This window comes from Mytilus trossulus, chromosome 9 (assembly GCF_036588685.1).
Source record: "Mytilus trossulus isolate FHL-02 chromosome 9, PNRI_Mtr1.1.1.hap1, whole genome shotgun sequence".
NCBI lineage: Eukaryota > Metazoa > Mollusca > Bivalvia > Mytilida > Mytilidae > Mytilus > Mytilus trossulus.
The window spans coordinates 24,090,317-24,109,266 of record NC_086381.1 but is presented as its reverse complement, the minus strand read 5'-3'; the positions used below and the strand labels follow the sequence as shown (position 1 = coordinate 24,109,266).

The window sequence follows — 18,950 nt, the reverse complement described above, 5'->3', positions numbered from 1 at the left end:
ATTCATATCACGAAATCATTTATCATTATATTGTTTTTCGCCACAGCACCGAAAATGGCCTTATATTCTGGTATTAGTAGTGGTATATTTGCTGCAATGTTAACAGTATTCCTTATCTATCGGTAAGTTATCATGCCATTGTCTCGTTAATCCACACACAATAAATCTGAAAAGTCATACATATTTAATTGACATCAAGAATGTTATGCCAAAATTAGTATTCTCTGTTCTGTTAACCTTTTGTTGACTTTTATTTTGTTTTGCTCTGAGGGTGTCCCTCTGATATGTTTGAATGTTACTTTGTATATATTCTGCTATACCCCCAAACTTTTACTTCAAAAACGCATTTTTGATTTGAAATCATTTATCATTATATTGTTTTTCGCCACAGCACCGAAAATGGCCTTATATTCTGGTATTAGTAGTGGTATATTTGCTGCAATGTTAACAGTATTCCTTATCTATCGGTAAGTTATCATGCCATTGTCTCGTTAATCCACACACAATAAATCTGAAAAGTCATACATATTTAATTGACATCAAGAATGTTATGCCAAAATTAGTATTCTCTGTTCTGTTAACCTTTTGTTGACTTTTATTTTGTTTTGCTCTGAGGGTGTCCCTCTGATATGTTTGAATGTTACTTTGTATATATTCTGCTATACCCCCAAACTTTTACTTCAAAAACGCATTTTTGATTTGCCATTTCAAATCTTTGGCTTACTATAGCGGCTGGTTTATTCTATTTATATCGTATGAAAAATTAAAAAACAACAACTTTAGAATCAGAAAAAAATAGACAAAAATTTGAATTCACATACACTTTCAAAAACTGCCAATGAAAAGATTTGTTTAATTTCAATCATGTCCTTTTAATAAAACATTAACAAAATATTTTATCAGAATATGGAGGAAAGAACACCAGCTAAATAATACAATATGGAAGGTCAAGTACCAAGATTTAGATTTCAAGGTCACAAAACCAGCCAAGTCGTTCATGGTATAGTATATTTCGTTACATATAATACTGTCTGTTTTAATAATCATATAAATAAAGGAGTTGTATACCGTTGCTCGAAATTCATAAATCGATTGAGAAAAAAAAAATCAAACCAAATCCGGCTTACAAACTAAAACTGAGAGAAACACATCAAATATAAGAGGAGAACTACGAAAAAAACAGTCAAACACATCAAATATAAGAGGAGAACTACGAAAAAAACAGTCACAAAACACTAAAATGTAACACACAAAGAAACGAACTTTAATATAACAATGGACATTTTCCTGACTAAGTACGGGTAATTTTACGACAAAAATGGTGGGTTGAACCTGGTTTTGTGGCTAGCCAAACCTCGCACTTTTATTGCAATGTTTAACATAATACTTAAATGACACCGTAACATGACAGGACTACAGTACAAATAAATGCAAAAACATCCAGGACAGAAAATAAACATTTTTTGTTAGAATAAAATGACAGTATTGTCTTCTATTTTTAAATATATACTAGTGTTTGAATTAAGATTGTTTGTTCTTTTTTCTGATTAGCTTCTTTTCGCAAAATAATCCATTGATTTATTAACTGGAATGACTGATACATATACTAATTATAACAATAGTGGACAGTAGCAACCGTTTATAAAAAATAAAATATTAGAGAAACACGAATCGATATACATCGACAACATTGAGAAAGTCTTTATTTCATTTAGATAGATGATAATATTCAATACACAGACACTTGTTTCTATTCGTGGAAATATCTACTATCCATTGCCTATATTGTATATGTATAGTCGATCTCCTTATAAATAGAAACAAGTGGCTGAATTAATAAAAATAATAGATTAATTGAAATTGACAAAACTTTCATCCCAATGCGTAAATAGTATCAAGAAGACATGGTTATCAGTATCTGTAATAAGTCAGTGAACATCATTTGACAATATGGATAACAATTTTTTTTCTATTTTCACTAGGCCTTGTCCGTCGCCTTTACACAGAGTCAGTTGTGTTTTACTGAAGCAACAGTGACATCTTCAAATAGATATGGTTTGAACGACACTAGGGCTAAATCAGCTGGAGATAGGGAGGATACTAGAATTAATGACCATACTGCTAGATTCAAGGGACAAATTGTATATGTGAAACGCTTAAAGAAACAAAGGATTAAGAGTGATAGACAGCTGTTGAAAGAAATGAAAATGGTAAAATTTTGTAAAAAAGAAGTAATAAGATAATTAATATTACATTTTGAATGTAATCTGAAAAGATAAGGAGATGTAGTATGATTACAATGAGACAATTATGCATATAGACTAAAGGGTCAAAGACATGACCATTGTAATGTTTATATTGTATCATTTGGGTCTTCAATGCTTTTCAGATTCTTACTTTTTTGGACTGTTTAAATCGAGCGTCACTGATGACTATTTATAGACGAAACGTCATTTGCCGTATTGTTATCATGGCAAATCTGGGGAGTATATTTACATAAAGAACTTTGAAAAGGACGAAAGCAAAAAAAAATCAAAATCTTATAGATCATTAAAACAATGTACAACACGTTTTGGTTTTTTTTTTATCTGAAGACAAGAACTACATATTCCCAAAACTTCAACATATGAATATGGACAAGGGTTTTTAATCATTTATGCACGTCTTGATTAAAGGTTAACATATTTTTTCCAGTTGCTTGATATTAGACACACGAATATAACATCTCTTGTGGGAATGTGTACGGAACAAGGAAGCATTTCTGTTTTATGGGAACATTGCACAAAAGGACGTTTACGTGTAAGCTAGCGATATAATCTTTAATATTGTGATATTTTTACAATTCGATATTTGAAATCTTTTGCTGGGAATAGCAAAAAGAAATGAATTGTTATTTAATCAAAACATAAAAAACAAATACGACAAAATAATTGTATTTTCGGTATAATTTTGATGTATACTTTTATTTTTTTATTTCAACATGAAGTGTCTTCATTAAAAAAATATTATATATGTTTCTACTTGACAATCCGTAATGTATACATTATTAGATTTGCTTCTTAAAAATACTTGCAAGTTCTGGTGAATGTTGATTAAGAAAAAGCAAATAAATATGGCATTCACTAACATCTGCGAGTAAAACACATTAAGGTGGTACCCAACACTTTCACTTAAATTAATTTGGCTCGTTTTATTTTCATAAAACTTTGTCAAAATATTTATTTGACCCTTTAACAAAACTATAAAAATTTTGAACTAACTGTTTTGTCAGAAAAATTACACTGGTTATATAGCAGTTTGACAAACATCAATTTTGATCATTGAGAAGCTTAATATTTCATTTACAACACAACATAATTAAAACTTTTAGCTAACTTTACAGAGTTATCTCCCTGTAGTGTTATGTACCACCTTAAATAACGGGATATAGTGTCTTGTTTGTCTTTCTAAATTATAAACTCTTTAATGTAAAATCCTTTATAAAGAATGAAAAAAAAACCCTGTTATTGGAAGACAATGATCTGTTTAATTCGATCACAACCTAAATTTTAAAACAACATTTAGAAATCTTCTGAATATATATCATTTATAAAAATTATTATAATAAAGTAAGTAATCTCATTCTTTTTATATCAGATTACATTAAAAATATAATATCACAGGATTTTAATGTAAAATATGTAAAATACATATACAATCAATATGATATTATGCTTGCTGAAAGAGCTTTTGCTTTAGGACAATTATCCTAAAATTAATGTATATTTTTTACAGGATATTATTGAAAATGATGATATAAAGCTTGATACGATGTTTAAGCTGTCTATTGCTATTGATATATGTAGGGTAAGGAAAATAATAAAAATATGATACAATTTTGAGTTAGGTAGAGAAGCACTTAATTGATTGTGACTAAGACCTTACTGTATTAACACAATATGTCTCTGTAATAAGTGCTTTATTCGGCAAATTATAGACATATCTAAACAGAAACACTCTTTTGACTACACTTTTAGGAACGAAGTTGTATTTCTGTAACACAAACATGCCAAATAATTTTGGTTTTAATCTTTAGACTAATATACAATATATGTACATTATCGGAAGTCATAAATTTATTTGTATGAGCTTATGAGAAACAGGACGAAAAGCGATCTTTTCTCCTGTTTCGTAGCGAGTACAAATACATTTTATATTTTCCGACAATGTATATATATTGTTTTTACATCCAACCCCCCGAAACTGTCGTCAAATGTAAATCTTTGTCTCTACTTTTTTTTTTTTTTTGAAGAAATCGACAATTTAAACGCGGACCGCGATGAGGACACCCAAAATAAACTGGCTCACAAAAGAAAAATCCACATAATCCGTGCATAACATGGAAGCGGGGTAACAGGAGACTTTATTTGTACATGCACAAATATACCAAAAAATGTATTTGTATACCTGTTATTTGTACAATAGATGGCTGATTGCAGGATACATCTATATAGATTGGTATCACTCTGAAATATATGCATCAACACACATTTATTGTCGTCGTAAGCATAGCACTTTATTTATTAGATGTTGCTTATATAACGGACTTTTGACATGATTTTAATGGCGGGTGTGTTTCAAAATAAGAAAAAGCATATTGAAGCTAAACATTTAATCCTACCATGGTTTTGATTGGTCAATATTTTACACCAATTAAGTCACCCGAGAGCTTAATTAATAGATAATTGTCTTAGTACATCATTTCTTTAAGGGTTTAGAATACCTCAACAAAAGCGAACTTAAATACCATGGTAACATGAAAAGCACAAACTGTGTAGTGGATAGTAGATGGACCTGTAAGTTGTCAGACTTTGGACCAAGGACTATTTATAAAAGCCTAATTGAAGAAACTGGAAGTTGGAGAACTGAAGCAGGTATTGTGTATTGTGGTTTAATTTTGCATAATATAATTTAAATATTTTTAGTAATTAAGCAAACGTTTGTGAAAGGCTATTCACTGTTATGACAAAGTAAGTTAAAGAAATGGATATGCATGGAAAATAAAAAAAATAAAAGTATACCGACTAAACATCTTGTTATCATCTTAACTTTTTTATGTGCGTCATGCTTCTGTGTTGGTTGTTTATCAATTTCAAGATTAGGCAACTTCGGCAATACAACTGGAAAGTTGATTAGCAACCAACGTTTTTTCGAGCAACAATTAAGTATAGAAATTAAATAAATCCTACTACACATCACTGTTAATCCCCTGTGTATATGTGGTATCGGTGTTTAATGATAAGTGTCCAAACAAGTATAAGGTTGTGTAGAATATGCACACATTAGGTGTACATATTTCCCTTCATACATTATATAATATATTTAACTGTTGGATGGGTTTGAATAATTCATTCCACCAGTTTTCTTAATCATTTTCATGAAGTAATAAATAAGTAAAGTATTTATGATGCAGATGATACGTCGGGTTAATTAATTGAAGATACACTTGTAATGAACGTGGCTTCAAACTTTATTTGTGTAAACCCTAATATGTCGTAGCAGATTAAAGATTGATTGCAATTGTTCTTTAATGGTTATAAATACGTTTTTGCATCAAAATTTGCCATTCAAGAAAAAAACTGTTCAAATCCAACAGTTCAATGTGAAAAGTTTTAATATCACAAATAAAGGCATAATGTGTATTATGATAGTCAGGAGTAACGCGCTGTTATTTCAAATAATATTAACGTTTTTAAACATAATCACTGGGGTAAAGCTGACGATCGTAACTGCATTCACGGTCATCTAAAGATTTCGGATGAAAAATTAGGTCAGTGTCTGTATTGTCTGTTAAAGTGTTCCCATATCATTTTCTTAACACCAAAGCATACATTGGAACGATGTAAATTTATAAAAGATTCACACGGAAATCCTACCGAAAAATGTGTATGAAACAGAAAAAAGAAAAAAAAATTACACTTAAGTCAAGAAGGTCTACTTTATTTAGCAGAACAAGTTAATCCATTTTGGCATAATATCCTGGTAAATTTTTCAAAGTTAAAAAAATAGCTTAAAGCTGAAAACAATACTGAAATTCGCACCCAGTCCATCTGGCTGAATCCGAACATCAAAATGGATGGCAAGATGATTTTGAGGTTCAAATATATTGAAAATAGTATATTCTTCATACATGATCTAATGTCAGATAATAATCCATCATTCTCATAAGATGAAATTAAAAAAAGTATGATATCAATACTAATTTTGTTTGTGTATTTTAAGTGCGATTCTAATGAGATAGAAAAGTATAATAGTAGGTAGTTCAAAACTGGAAATAATGGAAAATAGATTAATAGATAAAGTTATAAAAATCTTGTAAATTTTTCTATACATTATTTTTGGAGGATAATAAAGTGATATCTTTATCTTCCCGTTAAAATGGGAAAGATATTTAAATATGCAGATTGAAGATTGGAATGCAATTCATTCTCTGCCCTTCGTTATAACCAGAAACTCTTTTTTTTTGCAAATTTTCAATTTAATATTGATCATAGGATTCTACCATGTAATTATTTTTTATTCAAATGAAAATTAAAAGAAACTTAACTTTGTATTTTTTGTTCAGAAATTAAAGAACATATTTTTCACATTTTTGAGGGAATGTAATGTATCACAAAACTTCTGGCTATCCGTTATACATGCGATTAAATATTATGACATCATTCCCCTGCCTTTCAGTGCAAAAGAAGTCATTTAAGGTGTGTCTGAGGATTTTGTTAACAGTAAAACAGTTAATTATATTTTGTTGTTACTCAAATATTATATTTATACAAATGTAGATGTCCCCACAAAATATGGTGGGGTAGAATATTTAAAAAATTAATATAGAAAATACTCTGTATGTTTCTTAACCCCTGTACAAAAAGTAAAAAAGGATCAGAAATGGCATTGATTAGAAGCAGCTATTCTTTAATTTATTTGATTAATTAACAAATTAATTTGTAATATTTATATGTATATCTTATTATATCCTAGCTCAGTATATAATTAACATAAATATATATATATATATATGTATAAAATGACTGAATAAATAGTCAACGATAAATCTTACGGGGCGATGGATCATATAAACATGATGCAGTACACTACATAATATAATATATGACAAGTCTACAAGAATACAACATCACCAAAAACACAATAAAACGAACAATATGTTAGATATTTCGGATAACAGATATCCTTCTTCGGTAATTGCACGATGAAAAATGAATCATGTCAAATCAAATTTAGACTCTATCAAAATCTTGATTTATACAAATTAAGCGAACGCTGGAACACTTTTAAAATTTTCAAACACACCGCAAAGACTACAAAAATATGCCAAAAATAAAAAAAGTTATTTACGAAGTGAACTGGCACAACTCTAAATTCCCAAAGGTGTTGACAGTTGAGATGTTAAACAACTGCGTGGATATACAGTCCCAATAAACAGTCCTGACCGATCTAAACTGGTATGATATTTAAAATATGACAACGGTAGGGCATTAGGACATGCACACGTATAAAAATTGCGGTTTTTATCCAACGCAATCATAGGTTTGAACGTAGTTTTCAATTTAGACTCGTTTATATTTTTTGTTTGGGCATGTATCATATTTTCCCTCCGGTTTATATGATCCGTTCATCCTATATTGTCTCTTAAAATTCAAGAGTCAATTTTAAATTGAGAGTAAATTATATGGCCTTCCAAATACCGTTTCGATCCCTAACATCACTGAAGAGACATATATTGTCGAAATCTAGATCTGGTGTACTAAAGAAATATTGACACCGAATGTTTGTGGCACAACATCGTAGCCACAAGTTAACAGTTTTTTTTCTCTGTGACGTATTAAATTTATATTCAGATCCATTTTGTTACATCTTGTGATCAATTTTATTTGGCAATCGTCAATGGCAGTCAGCAGGGTTACAGAACATCAGTTGTTCGACCTGTTAGTCAAATGCGTTTTGTTAAAATATACTTTTTCACCTTTTTGGTCTTTTGGAAAATGTTGTTTGTGCTGTTTTTAGACCCTTCTACAACGAAATTTGTTTGACATGCACACGTATAAAAATTGCGGTTTTTATCCAACGCAATCATAGGTTTGAACGTAGTTTTCAATTTAGACTCGTTTATATTTTTTGTTTGGGCATGTATCATATTTTCCCTCCGGTTTATATGATCCGTTCATCCTATATTGTCTCTTAAAATTCAAGAGTCAATTTTAAATTGAGAGTAAATTATATGGCCTTCCAAATACCGTTTCGATCCCTAACATCACTGAAGAGACATATATTGTCGAAATCTAGATCTGGTGTACTAAAGAAATATTGACACCGAATGTTTGTGGCACAACATCGTAGCCACAAGTTAACAGTTTTTTTTTTCTCTGTGACGTATTAAATTTATATTCAGATCCATTTTGTTACATCTTGTGATCAATTTTATTTGGCAATCGTCAATGGCAGTCAGCAGGGTTACAGAAAATCAGTTGTTCGACCTGTTAGTCAAATGCGTTTTGTTAAAATATACTTTTTCACCTTTTTGGTCTTTTGGAAAATGTTGTTTGTGCTGTTTTTAGACCCTTCTACAACGAAATTTGTTTGACATGCACACGTATAAAAATTGCGGTTTTTATCCAACGCAATCATAGGTTTGAACGTAGTTTTCAATTTAGACTCGTTTATATTTTTTGTTTGGGCATGTATCATATTTTCCCTCCGGTTTATATGATCCGTTCATCCTATATTGTCTCTTAAAATTCAAGAGTCAATTTTAAATTGAGAGTAAATTATATGGCCTTCCAAATACCGTTTCGATCCCTAACATCACTGAAGAGACATATATTGTCGAAATCTAGATCTGGTGTACTAAAGAAATATTGACACCGAATGTTTGTGGCACAACATCGTAGCCACAAGATAACAGTTTTTTTTCTCTGTGACGTATTAAATTTATATTCAGATCCATTTTGTTACATCTTGTGATCAATTTTATTTGGCAATCGTCAATGGCAGTCAGCAGGGTTACAGAACATCAGTTGTTCGACCTGTTAGTCAAATGCGTTTTGTTAAAATATACTTTTTCACCTTTTTGGTCTTTTGGAAAATGTTGTTTGTGCTGTTTTTAGACCCTTCTACAACGAAATTTGTTTGACATGCACACGTATAAAAATTGCGGTTTTTATCCAACGCAATCATAGGTTTGAACGTAGTTTTCAATTTAGACTCGTTTATATTTTTTGTTTGGGCATGTATCATATTTTCCCTCCGGTTTATATGATCCGTTCATCCTATATTGTCTCTTAAAATTCAAGAGTCAATTTTAAATTGAGAGTAAATTATATGGCCTTCCAAATACCGTTTCGATCCCTAACATCACTGAAGAGACATATATTGTCGAAATCTAGATCTGGTGTACTAAAGAAATATTGACACCGAATGTTTGTGGCACAACATCGTAGCCACAAGATAACAGTTTTTTTTCTCTGTGACGTATTAAATTTATATTCAGATCCATTTTGTTACATCTTGTGATCAATTTTATTTGGCAATCGTCAATGGCAGTCAGCAGGGTTACAGAACATCAGTTGTTCGACCTGTTAGTCAAATGCGTTTTGTTAAAATATACTTTTTCACCTTTTTGGTCTTTTGGAAAATGTTGTTTGTGCTGTTTTTAGACCCTTCTACAACGAAATTTGTTTGACATGCACACGTATAAAAATTGCGGTTTTTATCCAACGCAATCATAGGTTTGAACGTAGTTTTCAATTTAGACTCGTTTATATTTTTTGTTTGGGCATGTATCATATTTTCCCTCCGGTTTATATGATCCGTTCATCCTATATTGTCTCTTAAAATTCAAGAGTCAATTTTAAATTGAGAGTAAATTATATGGCCTTCCAAATACCGTTTCGATCCCTAACATCACTGAAGAGACATATATTGTCGAAATCTAGATCTAGATTCGAACCCATGCTACTGTGATATCGTGACACCAAATCGTCTGAGAGCCCAGGTGGTCGTGTGGTCTAGCGGGACGGCTGCAGTGCAGGCGATTTGGTGTCACGATATCACAGTAGCATGGGTTCGAATCCCGGCGAGGGAAGAACCAAAAATTTGCGAAAGCAAATTTACAGATCTAACATTGTTGGGTTGATGTTTAGACGAGTTGTATATATATATATATATATATGTTCAAAGTATGTAGTCTGGATACTTAAATAGCACAGCACAAGTATACTTAACCTATATTGATTTTGTCATTTGAAACAAATCCAAACAATGTTCCACTTGTTTTAGAATCTCTGTTCTGGACTGCACCTGAGCATCTTAGAACATGGATTGCCCAAAATCAGAAGTCAGGATCAGTGCAGGGAGACGTTTATAGTTTCGGAATTATTGCAAAGGAACTTGTTACCAGGGACACTCCATATGGATGTGAAGTTTACATGTCGTCAAATGGTATGCACAACAAAGTGTGTTTTGTATGTGGAAACAAGTACCTCTTGTAATGAATATTATATTCCGTATATCATGTCGTCCGGTCTAAGTCGTATACTTCTATCTAAGTGATATCGACTGAGAAATAAAGAACTATCAATAACAGTTTTTTTTATTTGATAAAAACTACTAGTAATAGTTTAAATATTTGCTATGTCAACATTCGAGAAAAACTGCTAAATATACATTGCAAGCTTCAGTAAGAGATTAAACTTTTTATAGGAAAATTTTCGATAAAATCTATTTATTTTTGTTCGTCGTACCATTGACATTTATTTTTAAATTGATTTATTGACCCAAAGGTCGGGTGTTCTAATTATTGTTTTTATATCTCACTGTATTATATAATATTTTTGTGAAATACACCTGTCACTTTAATAAATAATTTGATTACTTACTTACTAATACAAATAAACGTGGTGTGTGTTGTTGTCTCGACACACAAGTGATTCGAAAAGGATTATCATCTAGTTTTGTGACATATTTATCTTACATTTAATAATATGAGATTGCTTCTGCATGGTTTCAAAGAAAACATATGTCGGATATTCGATACTATACCATTTTTGTTTAATCTTTTAATTTTGAAACGTTAATAAAACATATTAAAGATGTTTATTACTTGTGATGAACTCTTTAGTTAATTAAGTGATTATCAGTCGTCGTATGTTATATGTATGACTGTTATTTTCAATGTTTCAGAAATTATAAGTAAGGTAGCAGCAACAACAAAAGTACCATTTCGTCCAAAATTTCCATATATGTCGGACAATAACCAGGCAATGGAACAGACAAAAGCCATACAAGCTTTAATACAAAGGTGTTGGGCAGAGGACCCTCAAATCAGACCATCCGTTAAACGAGTTCTGAAGACTCTAAACACTATAAGCCCTTTTAAGTGAGTTATATTCTTCTGCTCAGTAAAAGATATCAAATAAAAAAATGTTTGTATAAATATACATATTCTTTGTGAATTTATAGAATATATATTTGATAGAATTAATATTATTGATATTCATGTCAATTCCGAATTGCTGACTACTGGGATAGTCACTCTCTCGGTGACGAAAAGTCCACAAATAGTGGCATCAACCCAGTGGTGTAAATACTTAGTAGTTATCAAAGCGTATGCATAAAACATTGGAACATTGACAACAAATGTATGGTCTATCTTACAACCGAATGAAACGATTAATCAAAGGTATAAAGTACCTATTTACAACTATTGAGTAGTTTTTCTAATGAACCCGCAGTTTAGAATTTTCTCCAAATACGACAATAACACCGGACCTAACATTTACGCTGAGTGGTAAGATCCGGTGAGTTAATATGTTGATACATATAAACCGTGCAAATCAAATACATTTTTAAAACAGACATCCCGATTCTTCAAATATTTTGATCGAAAAAACTACAAAGCCAAATCATAATGCACTTGAATGCAATAAAATTAGATTACAAATATACGTAATGATATAAAAAAAAAATGAAACAATAATTTGTTTTGAAATTGTATAAATAACCAAAATAGACAATTATAATTGTTGCAATGGGAAAATAAAACGTAGGAAAACCGACAGTTTTAGAAAATTTGTTATTTTGATATAAACAGTACTTATTCCCATAGTTCGTTCTTCTGTTGTACTAGTACTGTTACACCACTGTCCAACGTTTGGGGAGAGTTGGGATCCCACTTACATTGTTTACCCCGCCATATTCTGTATGAATGTGTCTGTACTAAGTCAGGAGCCTGTAAGTGATTGATTGTCGTTTGTTGATGTGTTGAATATTTGTTTTTACATTCATGCTAGTACATAAATTCGGTCGTTAGTTTTCTCGTTCGAATTGTTTTACATTTTTCATTTTGGGGACTTTTATAGCTGTCTAAGCGGTATAGGCTTTGCTCATTGTTGAAAGCTTTACGGTAACCTATATAGTTGTTGGTTTCTGTGTCATTTGGTCTCTTGTGAAGAGTTGTCGCATTGCTACTCATACCACATCTTCTGTTTTTTTTATATATCATAAAATAGAGATGGAAGTTACCATGGGGACATTCACATACATAAGTCGAGATTAACTGGCAATGGCAAGGCAAAACAACATATGACAACGAAAATACAAACAAGTTACCCAAACAAATAGAAACCATTATAGGTCAATGTACGGCTTTAACACGGAGCCTAAGTTGTGATACATAAACTATACCAAAAAGGGGAGGGGGGAGGTGGGGGTGATCACATGACTTGTGCTCTGGAAATGGTTAGTAGATCCTGATCAATTATAAACATTTAATAGTTATCAATAGTACCAGTGTAGTATATTTAATACGCTAGACGCGCGTTTCGTCTACATGAGACTCATTGGTGACGCTCAGATAAAAATAGTTGTACAGCCAAACGCAAAAGAGCAATAAACTAGTTAAAATATTGTTCATATGTGTATATTGTTGTTCTATGCTATTTAAAGGAAATCAAATGTGATAGAAAACATGATTGTAATGATGGAGAAGTATTCTAATCAGTTAGAGGAACTTGTAGCTGAGAGGACAGTTCAGTTGGAAGACGAAAAACGGAAAACAGATGCATTACTATATCAGATGTTACCAAGGTAATGTGGATTCACTTATTTTCGTAGGTATCAATTTTAGTGGATTTCTGAAAACTTGCATATTGGTGGATTTTTGATTTCGTTTTTTGACAATATCTGTGTCCGAAGCCTAATGAAAATATTAAATTTGCTGAATATTTGAATTCGTGGTTAGCCTGTGCCAACGAAAACAACAAAAACTAGTATCGATTGTATAATAATGAATACACAATAGTTCATCTTAGAAAATAAGAACGGGAAAAACAATGAAAACAACATCGGGACGAAAAAAAGAAAAATTTGAAATAATCTTTTTAATAAAACTAGAGAAAAGACAAGATCAAATCTAGAAAACTATAGTGCAATTGTATGCGTATCGGTAGAATTAATGTACAGACGCGTTTTTTTTTTATTGAATGCTTGACAAAAAGCCGATAACACGTGTTTCTGATAAAAACATATATACTTACGTACACATACAGATATAAGAATTTAAAACGGAAGTATACTGACAATAAAAAAAACCACTTTCTAGCCAATCTAACCTGCCAGCTGCGTTATAAATAAAAGCTAGGCATTCGGTATATATAATTTTTGAGTCTTCAGATTATTTAGTTATCAATCATAGGTAAATAAATTTGAATATAAGTGTGATACAAAGTTAAATCAATGGAATTGTCAATAGTCAAATTAATATTTCAGGAGGGTGGCAGAAGATCTAAAGCTAGGTAAACCTGTTAAAGCTGAATCATTTGAGAAAGCTACGATATACTTTTCGGACATTGTCGGATTTACAACAATAGCTGGTGAATGTACACCCATTCAGGTAACGATATTACAGCTTTGTAAGATAGCGTCACTGCAATAGCCGATTTTCCATTTGATTTCGGATAGTCTTTTTTCTAAAATAATTCCAGGTTGAATTGAATACGTCATTGTTAATTTACTTTTTTTACGTAAAACCACTGATATGAAATCAGCTATGTTCGAATTATAAATTTGTATCTTAATAGACCGTAGTCTGTTTCGAAGAATACGCATTGTGTTATAAAAATGTCTTGAAATGTAATGTGAATTGTTTTAAATTTATAAGTGTGTACATGGTATATGCCGCAGTAAAAAAACACCCATACACTTACACAAACATGCTAAGAAAAAATAAAACACTTTCAAGATAGGTTATATCAGTTTATGAACGTCCCTTTTAAAGTTTTGTATTACCTAATAAAGAAAGGAGAAACGACAATTTGAGCAATGAAGGCTCAGATAGTGAAAGATTTCTTATATAATTGAATGAAGATAAATTAATGTTACTTCAGCGAAAACAAACTATATGACGAAGGGTCAGGTGTATTAAATTATATTCCTGGTACCTTTTATAACTAATTATACCATGTTATACAATTTCGTTATATTGGTTCAGCATTCAACATAAAAACTTTTATCAAAAGTGTTATTTTGGCAGGTCGTAGAACTGTTGAATTCGTTGTATACCTTATTTGACGACACAATAAAGACTTATGAAGTTTACAAGGTAGGAGGGATTTTATTTTTGCGTTTACTTTTCAAAGTTTATTGAAATAATCGTATTGGAAGTGTTGTTTCTTTCGAAAAAACATATTTCTTTTATTGAAAAATATTTATAACTTGTCGATACAATTTAATTTTCAAATTATGCAATATAATGAACGGATGTTCTTAGCTAATCGTATGTGTTAAGCAATGAATTAATGAATACTTGTTTGTATTTGTATTTTACTTGTAAGTTAAATTTTTTTTTTATCAATTAGTGTCATTGCTTTTTTATAGTTATAGTACAATGTTTATCACTCCTATATGTTGTATCATACGCATGGTACAGATATTTCAATCACCAAGTTCTCTTCTATTTTAATTCAAATATAACGGAATTTGATGAGACTGTCATCAAAGTGAGAGGGTTAGCGCTATAAAACCAGGTTTAATCCACCGTTTTCTACATTTGAAAATGCCTGTACCAAGTCAGGAATATGACAGTTCTTGTCAATAAGCTTTTGATGCGTTTTGTTATTTGATTTTGCCATGTGATTATGAGCTTTCCGAATTGAGTTTCCTCTAAGTTTCAGTATTTTGTGATATTTTTTTTTTTTACTTTTTGAAATGAATTTGAATTAAATAAACAAGTAAAATTTCGTTTGATTATATTAAGGTTGAAACAATAGGGGATGCGTACATGGTGGTTAGTGGTTTACCAGAAAGAAATGGCGACAAACATGTCAGCGAGATGGCGTATGTAGCTTTAGATCTTCTCCATGCTGTTAGAATGTTTAGATTACCTCATGATCCCGGGTCTTGTCTACGAATTAGAATAGGTAACCATAGTAAATCGAACAGAATTTCTTTAAAAAAAGTGTATTCATACCTAAAGGCAGGATATCAAAAATGAATGTTTTGTACATTCTGGTCATATTATCTTGTAATGTATATAAAACTCTGGTTTTGAACGTTCTTAGTAAAATAAAAAACAAATCTGCGAGTGTACCATCAATTTCCATCATGTTGTGTGGTATTCGATATTTCTTTATTCATAAAAAAAAAATGGTAGTCGTCATGTACAGTCTTCAAACAGCGTTATTGTTCGGTCCATACTACTTTCTCTCTACAAACACCACCAGAGAAAAAAAATCAATCCTCAATTTTCTTATTGTTGACCTCATAATCGTGATGATCATCAAATAACAAATTAAGGAATTAGTTTCACAATTCTGTTAATTTATGATATTTGATAATTATCATTATAGGTCTTCACAGTGGCCCAGTTGTTGCAGGAGTTGTCGGACTTACTATGCCACGATATTGTCTGTTTGGTGATACCGTTAATACAGCTTCTAGAATGGAATCAAACGGGGAAGGTAATCAAATGTTATGATATCAAAGAATGTTACAAAATGCATGGTGATTTAATAAGATTAATAAAAAGGTGATAAAAATAAAACAACATAATGCTTGTGGTGTAGAGCTAGAGTTATAAAAGAGTAATGTTGAATATATTTTCTTTCGTTGTACCTATTGAACGTACAGACATAACAGATAAATGAGCCATTTGTTTGCTTTACCTATTGAACAAACTTATGAGCTACCATTAGTATTACTGAATATTACTTAATATTACTTTGTAAATAATACAAAGGGCGTTGAAAAATACCAACATTATTCAAAATAATATTGACATAAATTCTTGAAATTAATTAACGAAATGTATGTGAACTATTCATATTGTAACATTGAATGATTTTTTATCATTGAAATTTGATTTATTGATTCACATTTTGTAATTATTTTCATTGACTATTTCCAATACACTTCGTAATTTGTTAAAAGCTCAGTTAAAATTGTCAGTTCAACCGAAACAGATTCAATTCATTAGGTAATTCAGGTAGTAACAAGTGAACTGTTTTACGAAAAATTATATCGTTCAAGATAAGAAAAAAGTGTGTGTGCTAGGCTAAACTACCCATGCTTAACATAATATTAAAGAGATGCGATAAATGTCAAAAGAAACTTTAAACATCATGAGTCCAAAACAAAACGACAATGCCATGCGAAAAAATTTAAAACCAACCAAAAGACAACAGTTTACAGTAAAACATACAAAATATAGAAGACCAAAGACTGAGCTAAATATGTTCATCACCGAAAAGCAATAAAGATAATTAAACGTGTTATAACATGTTTCGTTATTCTTTCGCTTCAATTGATAAAAGCAAAACAGCCGCATAAACTGGCGAAGACATAATCAAGTGTCTCTGTGAGCACAATACTATAACAGAGAGGACAAACGGAGATAGCATTGTACACATCTCGGTTTCGACGAAATACGTTAAATTATCTTATTAAAAACTAGAAATAAAAGAAGTATATATAAACTAGTATATATGGGATACTTATGAAATGACAATTATGTCTTAAATTTCTTCAAATCTAGCAATGAAAATCCATATTAGTAATGTAACAGCCAATATGTTGATTGAAAATGGAATGTTTGACATAGTGAAAAGAGGTGATCTGAAAATCAAGGTAATGTTATACAAGTTGAAAAAATGGAATCTGAAAATTAAGCTAATACTTGGTATAGTTAAAAGAGGAGAAACTAAAAGAAAGGTAAACGGCATTCCGTTTGAAGACATATGACCCCTTTTGCCAACTATACTTCCGGTGTTTAAAAGAAATGTGTATATGCAGGTTTTAAGTCAATAAATGTAAACATCAGGAAAACTGTTTCTAAATATCATGTATATTTCATATACAGTATTTGACATACTATATATGCAAGTTGTAAGTTTATCCTATAACTATAAGACAAAACGCTACTGAATTATTTATGTTCTAATCAATTTGGATTCAACAACTGTTATTAAGTCTTAAAATCAATAGATAGATAATTTAGAAATATAACGTTTTATACAAATTCTCTAGATTTTTTTTTTAAACATTTTATCAGATAAAATTTTTAAAAGAGTGAAATAATAAATATGTAACAGAAAGAGTAAAAATTTCACTCTTCTTAAAAAAAAGACAAAGGAAATTAGTTTTTTTTTTTACAATTTTGCATTTCAAAGTTCACTTTCATTGTAACAAGTACCATATAAATGACGTTAATTCAAGCCAACATCAGTTCTTAGATAAACAAGTAGTGTAATTTTAATAATTTCAATTGTTACACGATGATGACTGCTGTACCCATATTTTGACTAGTCTTTTTATTGTGTCTGTTTAGTTCACGCATCATTGTAAATATAACGGAATTTGACGAGACTGTCACCAAAGTTAGAGGGTTAGCGCTATAAAACCAGGTTTAATACACCATTTTCTACATTTGAAAAAAGCCTAACCAAGTCAGGAATATGACAGTTCTTGTAAATTCGTTTTTGATGCGTTTTGTTATTTGATTTTGCCTTGTGATTATGGACTTTCCGAATTGATTTTCCTCTAAGTTCAGTATTTTTGTGATCTTACCTTTTACATCTTACACAACCTATTTACTGTCTCGCTCGGTTTTTTTTTATCATGTAGGGTAAAGGAGTAATGGCCACATACTATTTAGAGGGAACAAAACAGGATATTTCTTCAAGTCAGCAATCGATCAAACTACAGTACTATTCTCACCTTGGAGACGAACCAGATCAGGGTATAAAACAAAAAGATTGTTTCAACACTAAGCCAGATGTATATGTGAAGATTAATCATGCTGACGATTCCCAGGATGAACAATCTAAGCTTCCATGTCTTGAAGGTTCCCAGGATGAACAATCTAAGCTGCCATGTCTTGATTTGATTCCAGTTTCAAGTGTGATACCAAGTATTCAGTTGTATAATACTGTTCATGAAAATGTTAATATCTAATGTTAAGGATATAAGAAATATCTGCAAGTAGTTCTAGAATTAACTGTTTGTGGACTATTTGTAATGAATCAATATTGAAATAGTTAAATTATATGGTACTAGAAATCTACTTTTACTATTCATTACTGTTTTGTTACTTTAAAGTAATTGTTGTATTTAGGTACTTGTATTTTAGAGTACTAGTACTTGATTTGGCTAATTTCTTTATGTGGCTTTAAGAGCCATTCTTATCATTTTAGCTAATTAAAATAATTACTTACCGATTGCCAATTCTCTGCAACTTGTATTGCAATATCTAAACACTTACTAATACTAATAATTGATAAAATGTTCAGAACCTGAATTCATTATACATAAAGCTGTCACATTATCAACTTGATTAAAAACATTGTGTGTGCTTTTGCTGTTCGTGTGCTTATTTGGTGTGATGGGTGGATAACTCGTTGTTTTCC

The 18,950-nt window shown here is 30.8% G+C and overlaps 1 protein-coding gene across 1 annotated transcript; it reads left to right on the top strand.

Annotated features, from left to right (window-relative positions):
* The first annotated feature begins 908 nt into the window (after positions 1–908).
* LOC134683726 (atrial natriuretic peptide receptor 1-like) lies at positions 909–18,950 on the top strand. Its single transcript, XM_063543044.1, has 14 exons — positions 909–1,000; positions 1,983–2,210; positions 2,695–2,799; positions 3,775–3,846; positions 4,751–4,913; positions 10,330–10,491; positions 11,233–11,428; positions 12,997–13,137; positions 13,819–13,942; positions 14,582–14,650; positions 15,305–15,467; positions 15,897–16,007; positions 17,081–17,172; positions 18,169–18,950. The coding sequence occupies exons 1-14, from the start codon at positions 998–1,000 to the stop codon at positions 18,496–18,498; spliced, it is 1,959 nt and encodes a 652-aa protein (XP_063399114.1). The 5' UTR covers positions 909–997; the 3' UTR covers positions 18,499–18,950.